Source organism: Rosa rugosa, chromosome 2 (assembly GCF_958449725.1).
Source record: "Rosa rugosa chromosome 2, drRosRugo1.1, whole genome shotgun sequence".
In the NCBI taxonomy this organism is placed as follows: Eukaryota; Viridiplantae; Streptophyta; class Magnoliopsida; order Rosales; family Rosaceae; genus Rosa; species Rosa rugosa.
Genome location: NC_084821.1, coordinates 31307505 through 31322048, shown reverse-complemented (window position 1 = coordinate 31322048; position 14544 = coordinate 31307505). Strand labels below are relative to the sequence as shown.

Sequence of the window (14544 nt, the reverse complement as noted above, 5' to 3'; positions counted from 1 at the left end):
TTTCATGCAAAAAACCCTAAAGTTTGCTAAAGGGACTGAGCAAGAGGTTCACTTTTTCTTTGAGAACCTCGTGGGAAAATGCAAGACATGTCTGCGTGTGTATCATGAGGGAGAAGCATGCAGTGGTGAAACTGCAACTCCACCAGTCATTACTACTCCAGCACCGGCGGCAAGAAAGCTGGAGCTCAATGGCTCATTGTTAGGGTTTTCGGGAAATCAATTCAAGGATGGACTGTTTCACTCCAAGGTCTCACTACCCCTATTCTTCAGCCAGTTGGAAGGTCTCTGTTTGGAGGAACAGAGACAAATAAGGTACGCAAACTTATTGTTATTCGTAGTGCAGAAAAAAGATAGGTTACTGAAGGCAATGAGTTGGCTTTAGTACCCGTGGACACCGACCTGCAAGCAAAGAGAGACCGGTCTTTTCCTTATCCAAAAAGCTTCAATTTTTGATGTCTGATTTCCTGGAGGGCAAAACAAGCCCTATTACTCCTTCCAAGAAAGTAAAAATGCCTGAATTCCCTACCAAATTCAGTGCAAAATCTCTGGGTTTAGTAGAGACACCAGGTGGTATGTTGGTGCCTGCAGAGGTAATGTTGCCCAAACCTGTGCAAAGTGAGTTTCCTAGCGGAAAAAAGAAGAGAGGAAGACCTTTGGGATCCAAAAACAAAAATCCTCCGAAAGTGAAGAAAGTTCCTGCTGACGAAGTCCTGAGTGTTCTGTTTGCAGGAAAACCTCCTAGCCCTAACTTAACGGGCAATGAGAAGATATAGGGTTTTATTGTAGGATTGTAAAGCCTATAATAGTAGGTCTATCCTATGTACCACTTTGGCTTCCCCACGAAACCTTGTTCTGTCCATCAGGATGTGACAGCGGGTGGGTATGTAATGATCTTTTTGGCATGCGCATTTTATCAATGAAATTATCATTACTTCAAAAAAAAAAAAAAGGAATGCTAAAAGTCTATATTGAATATACCCAGACTTTTAAATTCTATAATTTTTTTTATAAAAGTTCCACTAATTCCATACTAGCATTTCTCCACACATCTCTCCATGTGCAAGTTTTTTTTTTTTTTTGCAGAAAATAATAAAGAAAACGGTTATTGGGGACATAAGATAATAGGAGAGAAAAGTGGATTGTGGTTTTTTTTTGTTGTTTATTTTTTTAATAAAACTATATTTTGTAAATGTCATAATTGTCCTTGTAATTTAATTAACTCTCAAAGTTTTTTAATATTTGAGGATCATTTTGATACATTTGTTTTCTATTTTAGCTAACAAAGTATCTTCTCTTAATAACAGTATAGATACAATACACCCTCTTAGGAGACCAAGACGCAGCGCCCGCTTTGAAATCTGGTTGCAAAAAAAAAAAAAAAAAAAAAAAAAGAAGAAACTGTGTTGATGTGACTGTATACAAAATTAGAGTAACCAAAGTCTCTCCTCTTCTGCTCTCTCTGCTTTTGAAAAGCAACCAAACCAGGCCCCCTCTTCTCTCTCTCTCTCTCTCTCTCTCTCTCTGTCTCTGTAGATTTGTGTAGATTATCATTTTGGATGATCAAAACAGTTTCGTTTGATCCCAGAATCGCACACCTTTGTCATTGTTCCATACAGTTGAGTCTTGCGTAAGACCAATTTGTCTCCCTTCCTTTGTGAACAAAGCCGAGATGCATTCGACGACGGCTAGGGTTCCAGTTCTTGTGTTCTAAATCTCTGTTCCAGCTCAGTGCTGCATTGGGTAACTAATATTTTGGTTTCGTTTGTAGTGGTTTTGCTACAGAATAGCTGATATTTGCTTTGTTTCTGTCTTAGGTTTGTTAAATTTGGTTCCTTTCCCCTAATATTAGATTCTGCTGTAGGCTGGCTGTTTTGGTTTAGTTACACTTACACTGAGGCAACAGGAAATTGAAAATAAAAACTAATGATATTGAAAGTGCCTAAACCAAACTGTATTTAGTCTTAATACCAAATCAAATCAGCTTCTGCTCTAGAGGTTTCCTCTCGGCTGCAGCTGGGGTTCTGTGGGCTTCCTGATGGACCTCTGATCCAGTCTACTTCTGACAATGCAAAATGTGAATTTAAACCTTAAAGTCAGTCAAGTCAGCGACTGCTGGAGCATTGTCAGAATTCCTACTGGTTTTGCGACAAAGTCATCTGGCGTGGGCACTAGTAGTGGCCACTTTAAGGTTAAGTCAGCTTATCAAGGAGGAAAATTTTACCGAGTGTCGTTTTCATTTCCTTGGAATCTCCCTATTCCACCTAAGCTAAAATCCTTTTTCTGCCTCATCTGCCATGGTTGTAACATTCTTCTCACTAATGTTGAGAGGGTTAAGAGAAGCTTGACTTCTGATTGCTGCTGCCTTTTGTTTCATGATCATGATCAGCCTGAAACCCTCCCCACCTTCTTAGAGATTGTCCAGTTGCCCAAATAGTTATATGCACAGATTCTATCTTCTGAACTATGTAGCTCAAGTGCTATGGTTGTTTATTTTTTTGCCAATACGAAAACTTGCTATGGTAATTTGAAATGTGTTCTGTTTTTTTGTACTCCTGCTGGTACTCTAGGAAATTGAGGAATAAAGCTGTCTTTGACAATGAGTTTCATTTCCTTCTAAATCCTAGCAAGGTTACCATTGATGCTGCTAAGGAGTGGAACTTTGTTAATATAACCAACTTGCGGTTGTCTAGAAAAGTTAGTCTGAGTTTTTTTTTTTTGGACCAAGCCTCCTGAAAACTATTACGAATTTAATGTGGATGATGCTAGAAATTATAATGGGAAAACCGGTGCCCCGGTGGTGTTAAGGGACCATACTGGTTCATGGAATTCTGGTTTCATCGCACACCTAGGCTGTGGTTCTGTTCTGGAAGCTGAAGCTTCGGGTTTGCTGCTATTTTTGAAGATAGCTTTTTCTCTGCATTGTCATCATATCTTGGTTGAAATTGATTCAGAGATCTTAGTTACTTTGGTCAATCAAGGAGTGGATGACTTACATCTTTCAAAAATTATCATTGACTATTGTGAATCCATTCAAAGACAGTTCTGAAGCTGTGAAATTAAACATGTGCATAGGGAAGTCAACCTGGTTGCTGACATGCTTTCTATGTCTGGGTTGATCTCTGAGTTTGGACTGCAATTGATGGAGCAACCTCCTCCACAAGTAGTCTCTGCCATGTTATATGACTTGCCTGAAAGTTCTAGAGTTAGGACTGTAATTTCTGCTGTGTAATCTGTTTGTATGTTTTTGGACCTTTTGACCCCATCTATCCAAAAATGTATATTTGTTAAATTAAGTGGTATGGGTTGGTGTCTGGTCAGCCACATTTTGTTTTAGGTAGAGATTATTTTTTTTATTTATTTGTTATCTTTTGCATTGTTAGTTTGTCAATTTTAAAATGTAGATGTGGTGGTTGTTACAGTAAGTTGGAAGGAGAAATGACGAGGGTAGGCCGTGATTTTGGGGACACTATGCATAAGGATGCCGTTCCAGCAGTTTCAGCTGATGTAACTTTGGCCTCAAGTCGATTTCCTGATTACAAAATTGGACCTAACAATCAGATTGTGGAGGCAAAGCTGGATCAAAAGGTACTTTCAATGAAGGAAGTTGTTGCACGCGAGACAGCACAATTGTTGGAACAGCAGAAACGTCTTTCAGTTCGGGACCTTGCCAGTAAATTCGAGAAGGGGTTGGCTGCTGCTGCTAAGTTGTCTGAAGAGGTTAAGTTCATTTCTGCTAAGTTGTCAATCTGTTTTCTGACAAGAAATTGTGCGGCTTCTTTGCTATGCACATGCAATCTCTTTCTTTCTAATAGGCAAAAACTGTAAGATGTGAAATGGCTAGCATATTTATTTCACTGTAGACTAATATCGTAAATAACTGGGAAGACTTGTGATTTCAATTTATATATATATATAGAGGGAGGATCTAGAGAGGACCTCCTTAAACTTCAAAAGTGAGGATGTTTTTATTTTTAGCCAATGTCCGCCCGCCCCACCACCCCGCTGGGAAGATTTAAACATCAACAGCCAAATAGGGTATGATTGCAGAATCTAAAAACTATTTTATTGATGTATACAGGCTAAACTTAGAGAGGCAGCTTCTTTGGAAAAGCATGTCCTTTTGAAGAAGCTTAGAGATGCTCTGGAATCATTAAAAGGACGGGTGGCGGGCAGAAACAAGGATGATGTGGAGGAAGCTATTTCAATGGTTAGTTGTATATCTTGCTTCATTTCAGAATTCCTCTGAGTAACATTAATCCACGTATCAAGCTTTTGTTATTACATTCTCTTATTGTTAATAGGATACCAAATTAAGCATTCAACTATTTGACTGGAATTTTTATTTGGAAAGGATACAATAGCGTCTTGTTTGTATTGTTTCGTTGGTCAACAAGTTGTTCCGAACTTGTCAATTTTATTGTATTCTCCTGAATTTATTTTATAGTCTCTGTTTCTTAATGAAAAAAATATTAAAACACTTGGTGTTGATTGGATTCTAACATCAACTCTTTTTCGTTTAAATATCATTGCTATTATTATTTTTTAAATGAGTTTGCAAAAGAAATAGTACAACTAGAGAGAGAGAGAGAGAGAGATTGCTATGAATTACGAACTTTTTTTCTTCTTTTTTTTTGGAAAGTGAATTACGAACTTATCAAAGATACTCCTGTTCCTTTTGATCCTCATAACCCAGAAAATAGCCGTTGTGGCCCATCTTCCCAAAACCACAGCCTTTTTCTTGCCTCAGAAAAATTTAAACCTTTCAAAAAGTGATGAATTGAAAGTAACAGGGTTATCTGAATGTAAATTTGCCACCCAAAATTTTCTGTTTCTCTCTTCAGGACAAAATAGAACATAAATTGATTATCATTATAGGATAATTTGCTCCAAAGGAAATCTTTTGATTTTGATAGATCATTATAGGATGTCATGTAAAATTAGTTGAACAGTAAAGGTTAAAATAGAATCATTTTACTATAGCTACATGAGAAATGCAGACAAAGCTAAAAGTATTACAAAAAGTTCAACAATTTTTACCATATATAATGTTGCCAGTGCACTTCTGCTATCTTCAAAAGAAGCGATTAATTACCAAATTTTATGATTGCTTGTTGCAGGTGGAGGCTTTAGCAGTTCAGTTGACTCAAAGAGAAGGGGAGTTGATGCAAGAAAAAGCTGAAGTGAAGAAACTAGCAAATTTTCTTAAGCAGGTAATTTTCTTAAGTGGTCAAAGGTATTTTCTTTTGTTTTATATAAAAATTATATTAAAATGATATTAGGTATGTACTAGTTTGGCTCAATCTTTAGGCTTTGATGAATGACATTCTGTCTTTTATATTTATTTATGGGTTTTCTAATAAAGAAACTTTTAGTAAGCTAGCAAAAGAATACATACCGTGCACAAGGAGTGCACTCTAGTACCAATTTGCATTGTCCTTGGGTAATACTTGTGATCCATCCCTAATTTTGAATGAAAGTCTTTGTATATACTCGTGTTTTATTTTTCATTTTTTGTAGAAAAGAAACACGCATTAAAACCCAAACACAAGAATACATACAGTGAACAAGGAGTCCACTCTTATTTTATGTGTACGTTTTTATTTTGACTCTGGTTGGTATAGAAATTAAATGCTTTATTGCTTATTTGGATTTAATTGGCAGAATAGCCCTGTTTAGTTCAAGTAATGGAAAATATCAATTTCAAAGGAGATTGAGAGATTGAGAGACACCTTTAGTTAGGGATATTGCTTTGGTCTGGCTTTCGGAGGTTGAGAGACATCTTTAGAGAATATGTGAGGGTTTGAAGATTCTCGGTTTGTGGGTTGAAAGAGACTCATTCAACAGGGTGCAGTGGAGACACCATGTAGAGATCAAGGTTGAAATACAACAGCAAGGATGTGCCGCATTAGATCCATTTAGAGATATCCATGTGTGGATTAATTGAGAGATCGGGTGTATTTGAGAATTTGGGTTGTGAGAGAGAGATAATTCTAAGAGTTGGAAGAACCAAAACATTCTTCGATTGTAATCTTCTTCTTTTGCAGTGGATCAGCCAGAACCATTGCCGGGGTCGTGGGTCAATCATCGAACCTCATCAACAAGTTTGTTGTTGTTTGCCGATTCAGTGGTTTAGTGGTTATGTCTTTGCTCATATTTGGTCTTGGAGCTACAGAATTTGGAAAGTGACCCAAATTTTAACAAAAAAGAAAGAACGATAAACTCATTCATCCTCTTCGTCTTCTCATTATCAATAACATATGCAGGTTCATTATGTGTGCCATGTTGTGAAATAATCTGCCAAGTGTTTTTATTGATTCAACTTGTGAGGTAACCTTTCCTCTGTCAATAGAAATCAGAAAAATGAAAAAAAGAAAAAAAGAAGACACTTATGAAGGAATAAAACATGAAGTACACATTTGTTGCTCCAGTCCATGGTCATTTCAATCTCCCTAGTTATTCATCTTCAACCAGAAGTAGTTTGAGATGTCATTCTTTATCTGCCCTTTTTTTTTTTTTTTTGTGGAAGAGCTGGTATTATCTTCCAACACTCTCACGGGCACACATGCTACCGTTGATGTTGTGGGAATCGTTTATCTAGATTTATCACGCTTACATGCATTACAGTCATGTTAGTTTAGGAATATGGGGATTAATTGTGTTTGTCTCATTTCTGTTATTGTTAGAAAGTATTAGGGCTTCTTTTTCATTCTTGTTTATGCATTATAGGTCAGATCACTTGGACACATGTTTCTTATCCATCACTTTTGTAGGCTTCAGAAGATGCTAAGAAGCTCGTTGATGAAGAAAGAGCTTTTGCTCGTGCTGAAATTGAAAATGCCAAAGCAGCTGTCCAGAGAGTGGAAGAAGCACTTCAGGAGCAAGAACGAACATCACGGGCTTCAGGGAAGCAGGTCTGTGCAGGATTGTTTAATTTGTTGACACTTGGTCGATTCATTTCTGCTGTTTATTGCATAATCTATTGAAAGGGATGAGATACCTGGATATGCATCTCGTGTCGACATTTATAATGTCCTTGTATGTCAGCACTCAGCAGTGATATTTGTATGTGTTTTTTCTTTTTCTTTTTCTTTTTTCTTTTGCGTTTTGTTGTTTTTTTGTGTTTAATATTTACATTTACTGCTTTATTATCACCTTGACAAGTGAATACTGATTTTGGACAGTAGTTGCATTCTTATTTTATATTCTCTTAGTTTATTTTTTGTTTGAAACACTCAAGAACAAGTTTTCATAGATTATCTTCTTGACAAGTATAATTTGTATGAGATATTTAGGACTTGGAAGAACTGATGAAAGAGGTTCAAGAGGCTAGGCGAATCAAAATGCTGCATCAACCAAGCAAGGTGAGTTTTAAATCCTATTGATTTTGAAACATGATTCTTCGGTTTTCCTTCTGGTTCATTTATATGAAAACTTTATGTTACAATTTTAGAATTAGAGCATCAAACCAAATAAAATTTGGCAATTGGTAAAGAGGCCCACTCTCTTATTACATTTTATTTATATATATTTTTTGGGCAAGTTTATTACGTTTATTACAGAAAAGGTCACCAAAAGGTCACTTTGGTGACCTTGATCTCAGAATTCATTTCTTTGACATGTTCCTCACTTGGAAGCCCCACCACACACCAAGGTGATCACATGAATCAATATTGAGTGATGTGCGCGGGTATGACCGATTGGAAATGACACACACACACACACATATTGTATATTACTCTACCAATGAGTCTTCGTATATCATCTTCTGTTTTCCGGTAACAATTTTATCAGACTTAACAAGGTACAGAAGTGGACAAGAAATCCACAACTGAGCACAACAGCTATAATACACTTGGTGTGTGCATACAAGGAGCTGGTGAAAGGCTCATCAAACCACTCTTCTCTCTGTCATTCTACCCAACCCAGATCATCTTTTGATTAAATCTGAATCTCTGTGTAAAATCCCATCCAAGTTCTGCTGCAACTTCGATATCTGCACCTCACAATCATCTCCTTTTCCCTATCTGAACCCTTCACCTTCACCTTCACCCTCACCCTCATAACTTGTAGTGAGATCTTTTAAAAACTTTAGAATCTCGGGCGAGAAGTCGGTTAAGCTCAAATAAGTGTCATACTGTGCCATCTTTACAAGAGACAAGAGGTGCATAGGGGAAAGAATGAGATGTTAGATACTCAATGTTTCTCTACGACTTGGGAAAAGCGACTTAGATCAAAGATTCAATTGTGCATCAAGATCTACAATGACAGGTCTTTAAGCATGAATTGGACAATTTCTGCCATGAATGCGTCCTCCAGCTTCTTAACTATAATTACTGAGTCTATAAATGGATTTTGGTATTAAAAACTTGTGGGTTTGATTCAGTATAAAACTACACATCTTAGAAAAAGGAGAAACCGGAGAGAAAAAAAGAAAAAGAGGTCTGGCGGCACTTGGAAACAGTGGGTGGTGTCTAGTTGCAACGGCTACCCATACCAGTAGGATTGGTGGCAGCGGCAGTCTAGGTAGCGATGCAGCAGAGAGCAACAGTTGGTGAGAGTATGATTAGGGTGGGTTTGGGAGTGTTGAGAGATTAAGAAAGCAGAGTGGTTTTTGAAGAAACAGAGGGTTTTTAGCTGTAGAAGGGAGAGATAGAACGAGGGAGGTTAGGGGAGAGAACAGAGAATAGGGTAGGAGAAGAGAAACCAAGGCACCAAGCCTTCAATAACATTCAGTTTTATTTCATTCCACTTTGATTTGGGTTTACACTTTACAAACAGTAGCTATATTTATAGGCTTAAAATGCATAACCCTTAGACTCCTAGAACACCAGAAGACTCAATTAAACACTTACTAATAATAAGATCCTTGAGTACTCACCCTAAGACATAAATAGACTCTTAAAAGTACTAGACTCATAATTACTCTTCATAAAACTGATAAATACTCTTAAAAACACTAGACTCATAATTACTCTTCATAAAACTGAAAAATGACTCTTGCAAGACCCTTAAACTACCATGGAGACTTTACTTTGGACCAAAAAGGGTTGGGCTTAGTCTTAGGCTTCCAAAGTTGATATTTCTTTCCAACCAAGTTGTGGCTGCAGCATTAGGTTACTACGTTGTATCCTGAAAGTAGAATGTGGTGAATCCAGAAAGTCTATTTTATTTTTTATTTTCGAAAAGTATATATATATTTATGTGGCAGAAAACCCAGAGACAAAGAAGGGTTATCTGCTCTTATATCATATGCAAGTGAAAAGTATTTTGTGGACTCCTTTATTATAGAGGGGTGTAAATAGGTATAAATAAATGAACTACTGTGCTGAGAAGTCAAATGTATAGATACAGGGCATTAACATGATTACAATATGTTACTAGTACATTGAATACATAAAGTTGACTACTGAAAAGTGTTGGGCTTAGTCTTAGGCTTCCAAAGTTGATATTTCTTTCCAACCAAGTTGTGGCTGCTGCATTAGGTAGTAAGAGTTCTATCCTGAAAGTGAATGTAGTGAATCCAGAAAGTCTATTTTATTTTTTATTTTTGAAAAGTGTATATATATATATATATATGGCAGAAAACCCAGCGACAAAGAAGGGTATCTGCTCTTATATCATATGCAAGTGAAAAGTATTTTGTGGACTCCTTTCTTTATGGAGAGGTGTAAATAGGTATAAATAAATGTACTGTGCTGAGAAGTCAAATGTATAGATACAGGGCATTAACATGGTTACAATATGTTACTAGTACATTGAATACATAAAGTTGACTACTGAAAATAAAGGCAGATCTAACAAGAATATCGTCATGGTTGCTAACTTTTGTTAGCGTATACTATTTTATCTGAAGAATATCGTCATGAATTATTATCAAATTGTAGGTCATGGACATGGAACACGAGCTTCGAGCTTTGAGAGCACAACTCACACAAAAGTCTGAAAATTCTCTTCGCCTTCAGAAAGAGGTTTGTTTTCTATTCTTAATGTGTGGACTACTTTGATAACTTTTGTTGTTGTATTCATGAATGAAACGTTGTATTTTTGGGTGGTTCAAATCCATGCATTAATAGATGTTAGACTTTGGCTTTAGCTTTGCATCTTTTTATTTTATTTTTATTGTTTTTGGTTGTATCTGCATTCTCTTGCTACTCCTGTTCCTGGGCTTCTCTTCATTGGTTCTGTTTTTTTATTGTACTCATCCACTTGGGTGGTAGCAACATGTCTACTCCTATGAAATAAGTAGATTACAGTTAAGAAAGACAATGAGAATAACACAAACCATGTTTGGTGGTTATGTGCAACGATTTGCTACTGCGTGTAATTATACCGCAGTCGGTTTTGCAACTCAAAATAAAATAGGTTCCTCGCACTCTCCCAATATAAAACCATCTACTCAGCTCCATATAGTTGCTTATATCATTAAAGCACAACTCAAAATGCGTAGAATCAATAGTTACAAAATCAACTTTGCCGCCGGGAACCTTTTGCTCGAGTGTTAGTTGCGCGGAAATGAATATGCTTGACTGGTTTTCTGTTGTCAATTATCCAGCACCAAAAATCAGTTAAACTAGTTGGTCATCCAATATTCATGATGTAAAGAGGTCATCTTAACATAAGCTGTCTTTTGTTCAGTCGAATATAATTTCTTTGGCCTATGAATTTAGGTTTGGGAGATACGTTGACTAAGTAAATGCTTTCTGTCGAATAATATTTGTAATTGTTTATCTAAATTTTTCTTCTTCTGTGGACATGGCTGTACACCCAAATATATATATTTTTTTATTCTACTGTATGTTTCCAATGCCCTTACTGTGTACCTTTCAGTTGGCAATTAGCAAGAGGAGCTTGGAAAAAAGTTCTCAACCATATGAACTAGATGGCCCTGAAGCTTTAGGTTCATATTTGCGGATTAATCCTTTGTCTGATGATGCAATAGAACTTTCTACATGCTCAATTCAATGGTATCGTCTATCATCTGATGGTGCCAACAAGGAGCTTATATCAGGTATATATGTAATAATTTCTCATGTTTATTAAGGTGGTTTACTGTTAATCTTTTTATTTTTTATTGTTTTATTGGCTTTTCATATGGACTGTAAAATTTATATAAAAAAGATATATTGGCTTTTCAAATTCCAAAGGTCATGATTGAAACTGCTTATAATTCTATTTATGCTTTCCTTGTCGTTGCAGTAGGACTAGGGTAGACCTGTAGAGGTGTTCCGGATTGTTTATCTTTAAAATAGAGGCAGTCAGCATTGTTTATCTTTATAATGATTGATCATGTTAAAGTTGGAGCATCCAACTGAACACTGATTGGAAATGCGCAGAGAGGTTTCTATATATATAGTCAAAAACTGGACTGAATATCATTAAGTAAATAGAACTACAGCCAAAACTGGAAGTAACTAACTAGAACAAAGGGATTAAACTAGTTCAGTCTTCTTGGTGACCACCTTGGTACCCAAACCCTTGAATCCATCTGTCAGAACCTCTGCAACAGTGACTAGTGAGTAAAACTCTTCCTTGGTATCTTCTTCATCATTTCTCTTTCGTGCAATTCGGACGCGAACCCTTCTTGGCACACTTCGAATCCCATGGCTCCAAATGTGCTTTTTGAGTTTAACATCCACTCTGACATCAGTAGTAGCCATAACCTTTTGAGCAAACATCCTGATTTCCTTTATCAGAGAGGTTTCTATATATTTAGATGAGAAACTTATAATAGATCAAAAGCTTGCTATAGTTTTCACAGAATGTATCTGTTCATTTCACATTCAGCCTTTTTCTATGTCAGGAGCAATAAAATCAGTATATGCCCCAGAGCCTTTTGACGTTGGGCGGTTCTTGCAGGCAGATATTGTATTTGATGGCCAAAGACTAACACTGACCACCGCTGGTCCCATTGATCCTGGTATGGTTGAGATAATTGATCCTGGTTTAAAATTTTGAACCCATATATATGATTTCTACTTTTCTTTTCTCTTTTTTATTCTTGAAAATGTCACGTTTAATATTGCTAAAATGATTGCTTTTGTTGTTATCTGCATATGCAGCTGCTGGTTTGGGAAGTTATGTAGAGGCACTTGTGCGGAAACATGATATTGAGTTCAATGTATATTTTATCACCATCTTCTTCAGAATTATCGTTTATACACCTTGGAGCTTTTTATTTTATTAATTTAATTATTCTATTTCCTTGTATGCAAGTAGTTCAGGTCTTGTGGTCCTAACAAGAATAATAGTGTTATCTGGTGGTCCTTTTGGTAGTGGTATGGGAAAGTATTCAGCCATTGTAGTTTCTTCAAAACAGTTCTTTGCTTTCCATGTATCAGTTATGGGATAGGTTCCAGTAAGAATAATAGATGCTCTTTTTGACATTGTTAACTTTTAAAGTATAAAAACTAAATATAGAAGTGATATGAAAAAAAATTTGCGGTCACTTTGATTATCCACCAAGTGTCTATTATATCTAACTTATAGTTATTCTTTTTGCTTGTTCTTATAGCCCTCTACGTGAGAATCGAGAGAAGTTTTGTTTTCATCATGTACAACAATCTTTGGCCTCTTCTCATTTGTTTCTTTCCTTGCAGGTAGTTATTACCCAAATGAATGGCGTTAATCATCTGTCAGAATCTATACATGTATTTCATGTGGGAAGGATGAGGATTAAACTGTGCAAGGGAAAGACAACTATTTCTAAAGAATACTTTTCGGCTTCAATGCAGGTATTTTACATGTTTTTTCTTTACGTAATCAAGTACCAGGATGGATCCATCCAGTTGACGTATTTTTTCTAGCTTTAGGAATAAAGAACCCAATTGATGTGTGGAAACATAATTTATTGGGGGACCATAATATTTTAGCTAGGGCTGGGCGCGGGATGGGGGCAGGCCGGGCCTTACTAAAATTTTGTGAGCGCGAGCCCGGACCGAAGTATTTCGGGTGGGGCTCATTTTTGTTTTTGAATTCTAAGGCCCGAGTAAAGCCCAACCCGAAATTTTTCGGGCCGGTTTTCTGGGTTTTCGGGCCCAAGACAGGCCTTGGAAAAAAAAAAAAAATTAAAAACAGCCTTCATCGGAGAGCAGCACAGCAACATATCTGCCTCAGTGCTTCACCACACAGACCAATGTCAAATTCTCACCCAATACAACAACCCACGTCAAATATACTTTCACAACCCATTCAAACTAGGCTAAGGGAATGCCAAATTCTTGGTTAAAGCATGTTGCGGATGCAGCAGCAGAAAGGGAATGTAAGAAATTCAGAAAGAGATTTAGAAGAGAAAAGAAATAGAAAGAAATAAGGGTTGAAGAGGATAGAAATAGAAGGGACAAAGAAGTAATTGATGCCACTTAAATGAAAATGAACAGGAGAAGAGGAAGATCCGGGGTTGGAGAAGAGACAGAGATGGTTATTTTTTTTGGTTCACAATGGGACAGATAATTTTGTACAAGAGTTCTTATTTCATTCATTCAATCAGCAAATACAAACTATAGTCGTTCAAATGGCAAAAACTTACTTCTAAAATCAAGGTTGCGTAAATTACCAATAAAAAAGAAAAGTATATCAAAACATGATGACAGTAAGCTTGAATGCTTATGTCATCTCTGCATCAGTTGCGTATTTGAGGAGTTAAAATAGGAGAGTTGAGCTGTTGAACAATGCAGTTGTTTCTTAGAACAGTTGTAAATCTTGTTCTGAATGCATCTTTAGTCTAGATGTTTTATGTTGTTGAGCTAGGATAGGCAAGCCATGTGTGCATAAAGTGACATTTACTTTTTGTATCGGTAACCAGTGTCGATGCTATCAAAATTTATATAGAATCTGCTTTCTAAATGCCCATATTGTTTACAATGGTATTTCTGTTTCAATGCAATTAAACAATGTCTACGATGTTTATTTGTTATTTGCTTTAGCTGTGCGGAGTTAGAGGAGGTGGGAATGCTGCAGCTCAGGCATTGTTTTGGCAAGTCAAGCAAGGTCTTTCCTTTGTATTGGCATTTGAATCAGAACGAGAGAGGAATGCGGCCATCATGCTTGCGAGGAGATTTGCTTTCGATTGTAATGTATGTTAAATTTTTGGGTATATAGTGCATGTTTATTGTTACTATAGTATATACGTTGAGGCCTATTTTGAAATGGATCATTAATATCAAATATATGACATTGTGTGGCAGATCATGCTAGCTGGGCCAGATGACAGAGCACCTTTAGGAACCTAAGGGGTCTCCATAGATTTCTCCTTCTCTAAATGTAATTATTGAGTTTTTTCTTTTCTGTCCTTTTCTTTTGTTCAGCTAATTATTGAATTTTGTTTTCCTCTTGTATTAGAAACTTTGTGATAATGATTTGTTTGTAATTTTCTTTTATGTTTTGAAAGCAATACTCTCCCACGTTGGAAAGGTGATTGCCACTCAGACACCTTTGTGTGTTTGAAGACTTGTTAGTGTATTTCCATGATTTGTACATGGCTAATTGTTGTAATGTGAAACCCACATTGATTGCTGTCTTGTGAAATTGAAACTTCAGTTTTGGTGA

At 36.5% G+C, this 14544-nt stretch overlaps 1 protein-coding gene across 2 annotated transcripts; it reads left to right on the top strand.

Annotated features, from left to right (window-relative positions):
* The first annotated feature begins 1470 nt into the window (after nucleotides 1–1470).
* LOC133732459 (stomatal closure-related actin-binding protein 1) lies at nucleotides 1471–14544 on the top strand. 2 transcript variants are annotated; one of them, XM_062160013.1, is made up of 15 exons: nucleotides 1471–1740; nucleotides 3073–3171; nucleotides 3223–3236; nucleotides 3420–3717; nucleotides 4079–4207; nucleotides 5118–5210; nucleotides 6771–6911; nucleotides 7293–7361; nucleotides 9885–9968; nucleotides 10828–11008; nucleotides 11801–11917; nucleotides 12060–12118; nucleotides 12597–12731; nucleotides 13923–14072; nucleotides 14184–14544. In XM_062160013.1, exons 4-15 carry the CDS (start codon nucleotides 3436–3438, stop codon nucleotides 14226–14228), a joined length of 1485 nt encoding a protein of 494 aa, XP_062015997.1. In that variant the 5' UTR covers nucleotides 1471–1740; nucleotides 3073–3171; nucleotides 3223–3236; nucleotides 3420–3435; the 3' UTR covers nucleotides 14229–14544. The 2 variants fall into 2 exon arrangements, with proteins under 2 accessions (XP_062015997.1, XP_062015996.1); XM_062160012.1 differs by lacking the exons at nucleotides 3073–3171; nucleotides 3223–3236 and having other exon boundaries at nucleotides 1473–1740.

Coding starts and splice junctions, on each gene's coding strand:
- LOC133732459 (XM_062160013.1), top strand. CDS start 3,436: ATGACGAGGGTAGGCCGTGATTTTGGGGACACTATGCATAAGGATGCC. Junction 11,009..11,800: donor CAACAAGGAGCTTATATCAG/GTATATATGTAA, acceptor TTTCTATGTCAG/GAGCAATAAAATCAGTATAT. Junction 14,073..14,183: donor GATTTGCTTTCGATTGTAAT/GTATGTTAAATT, acceptor ATTGTGTGGCAG/ATCATGCTAGCTGGGCCAGA.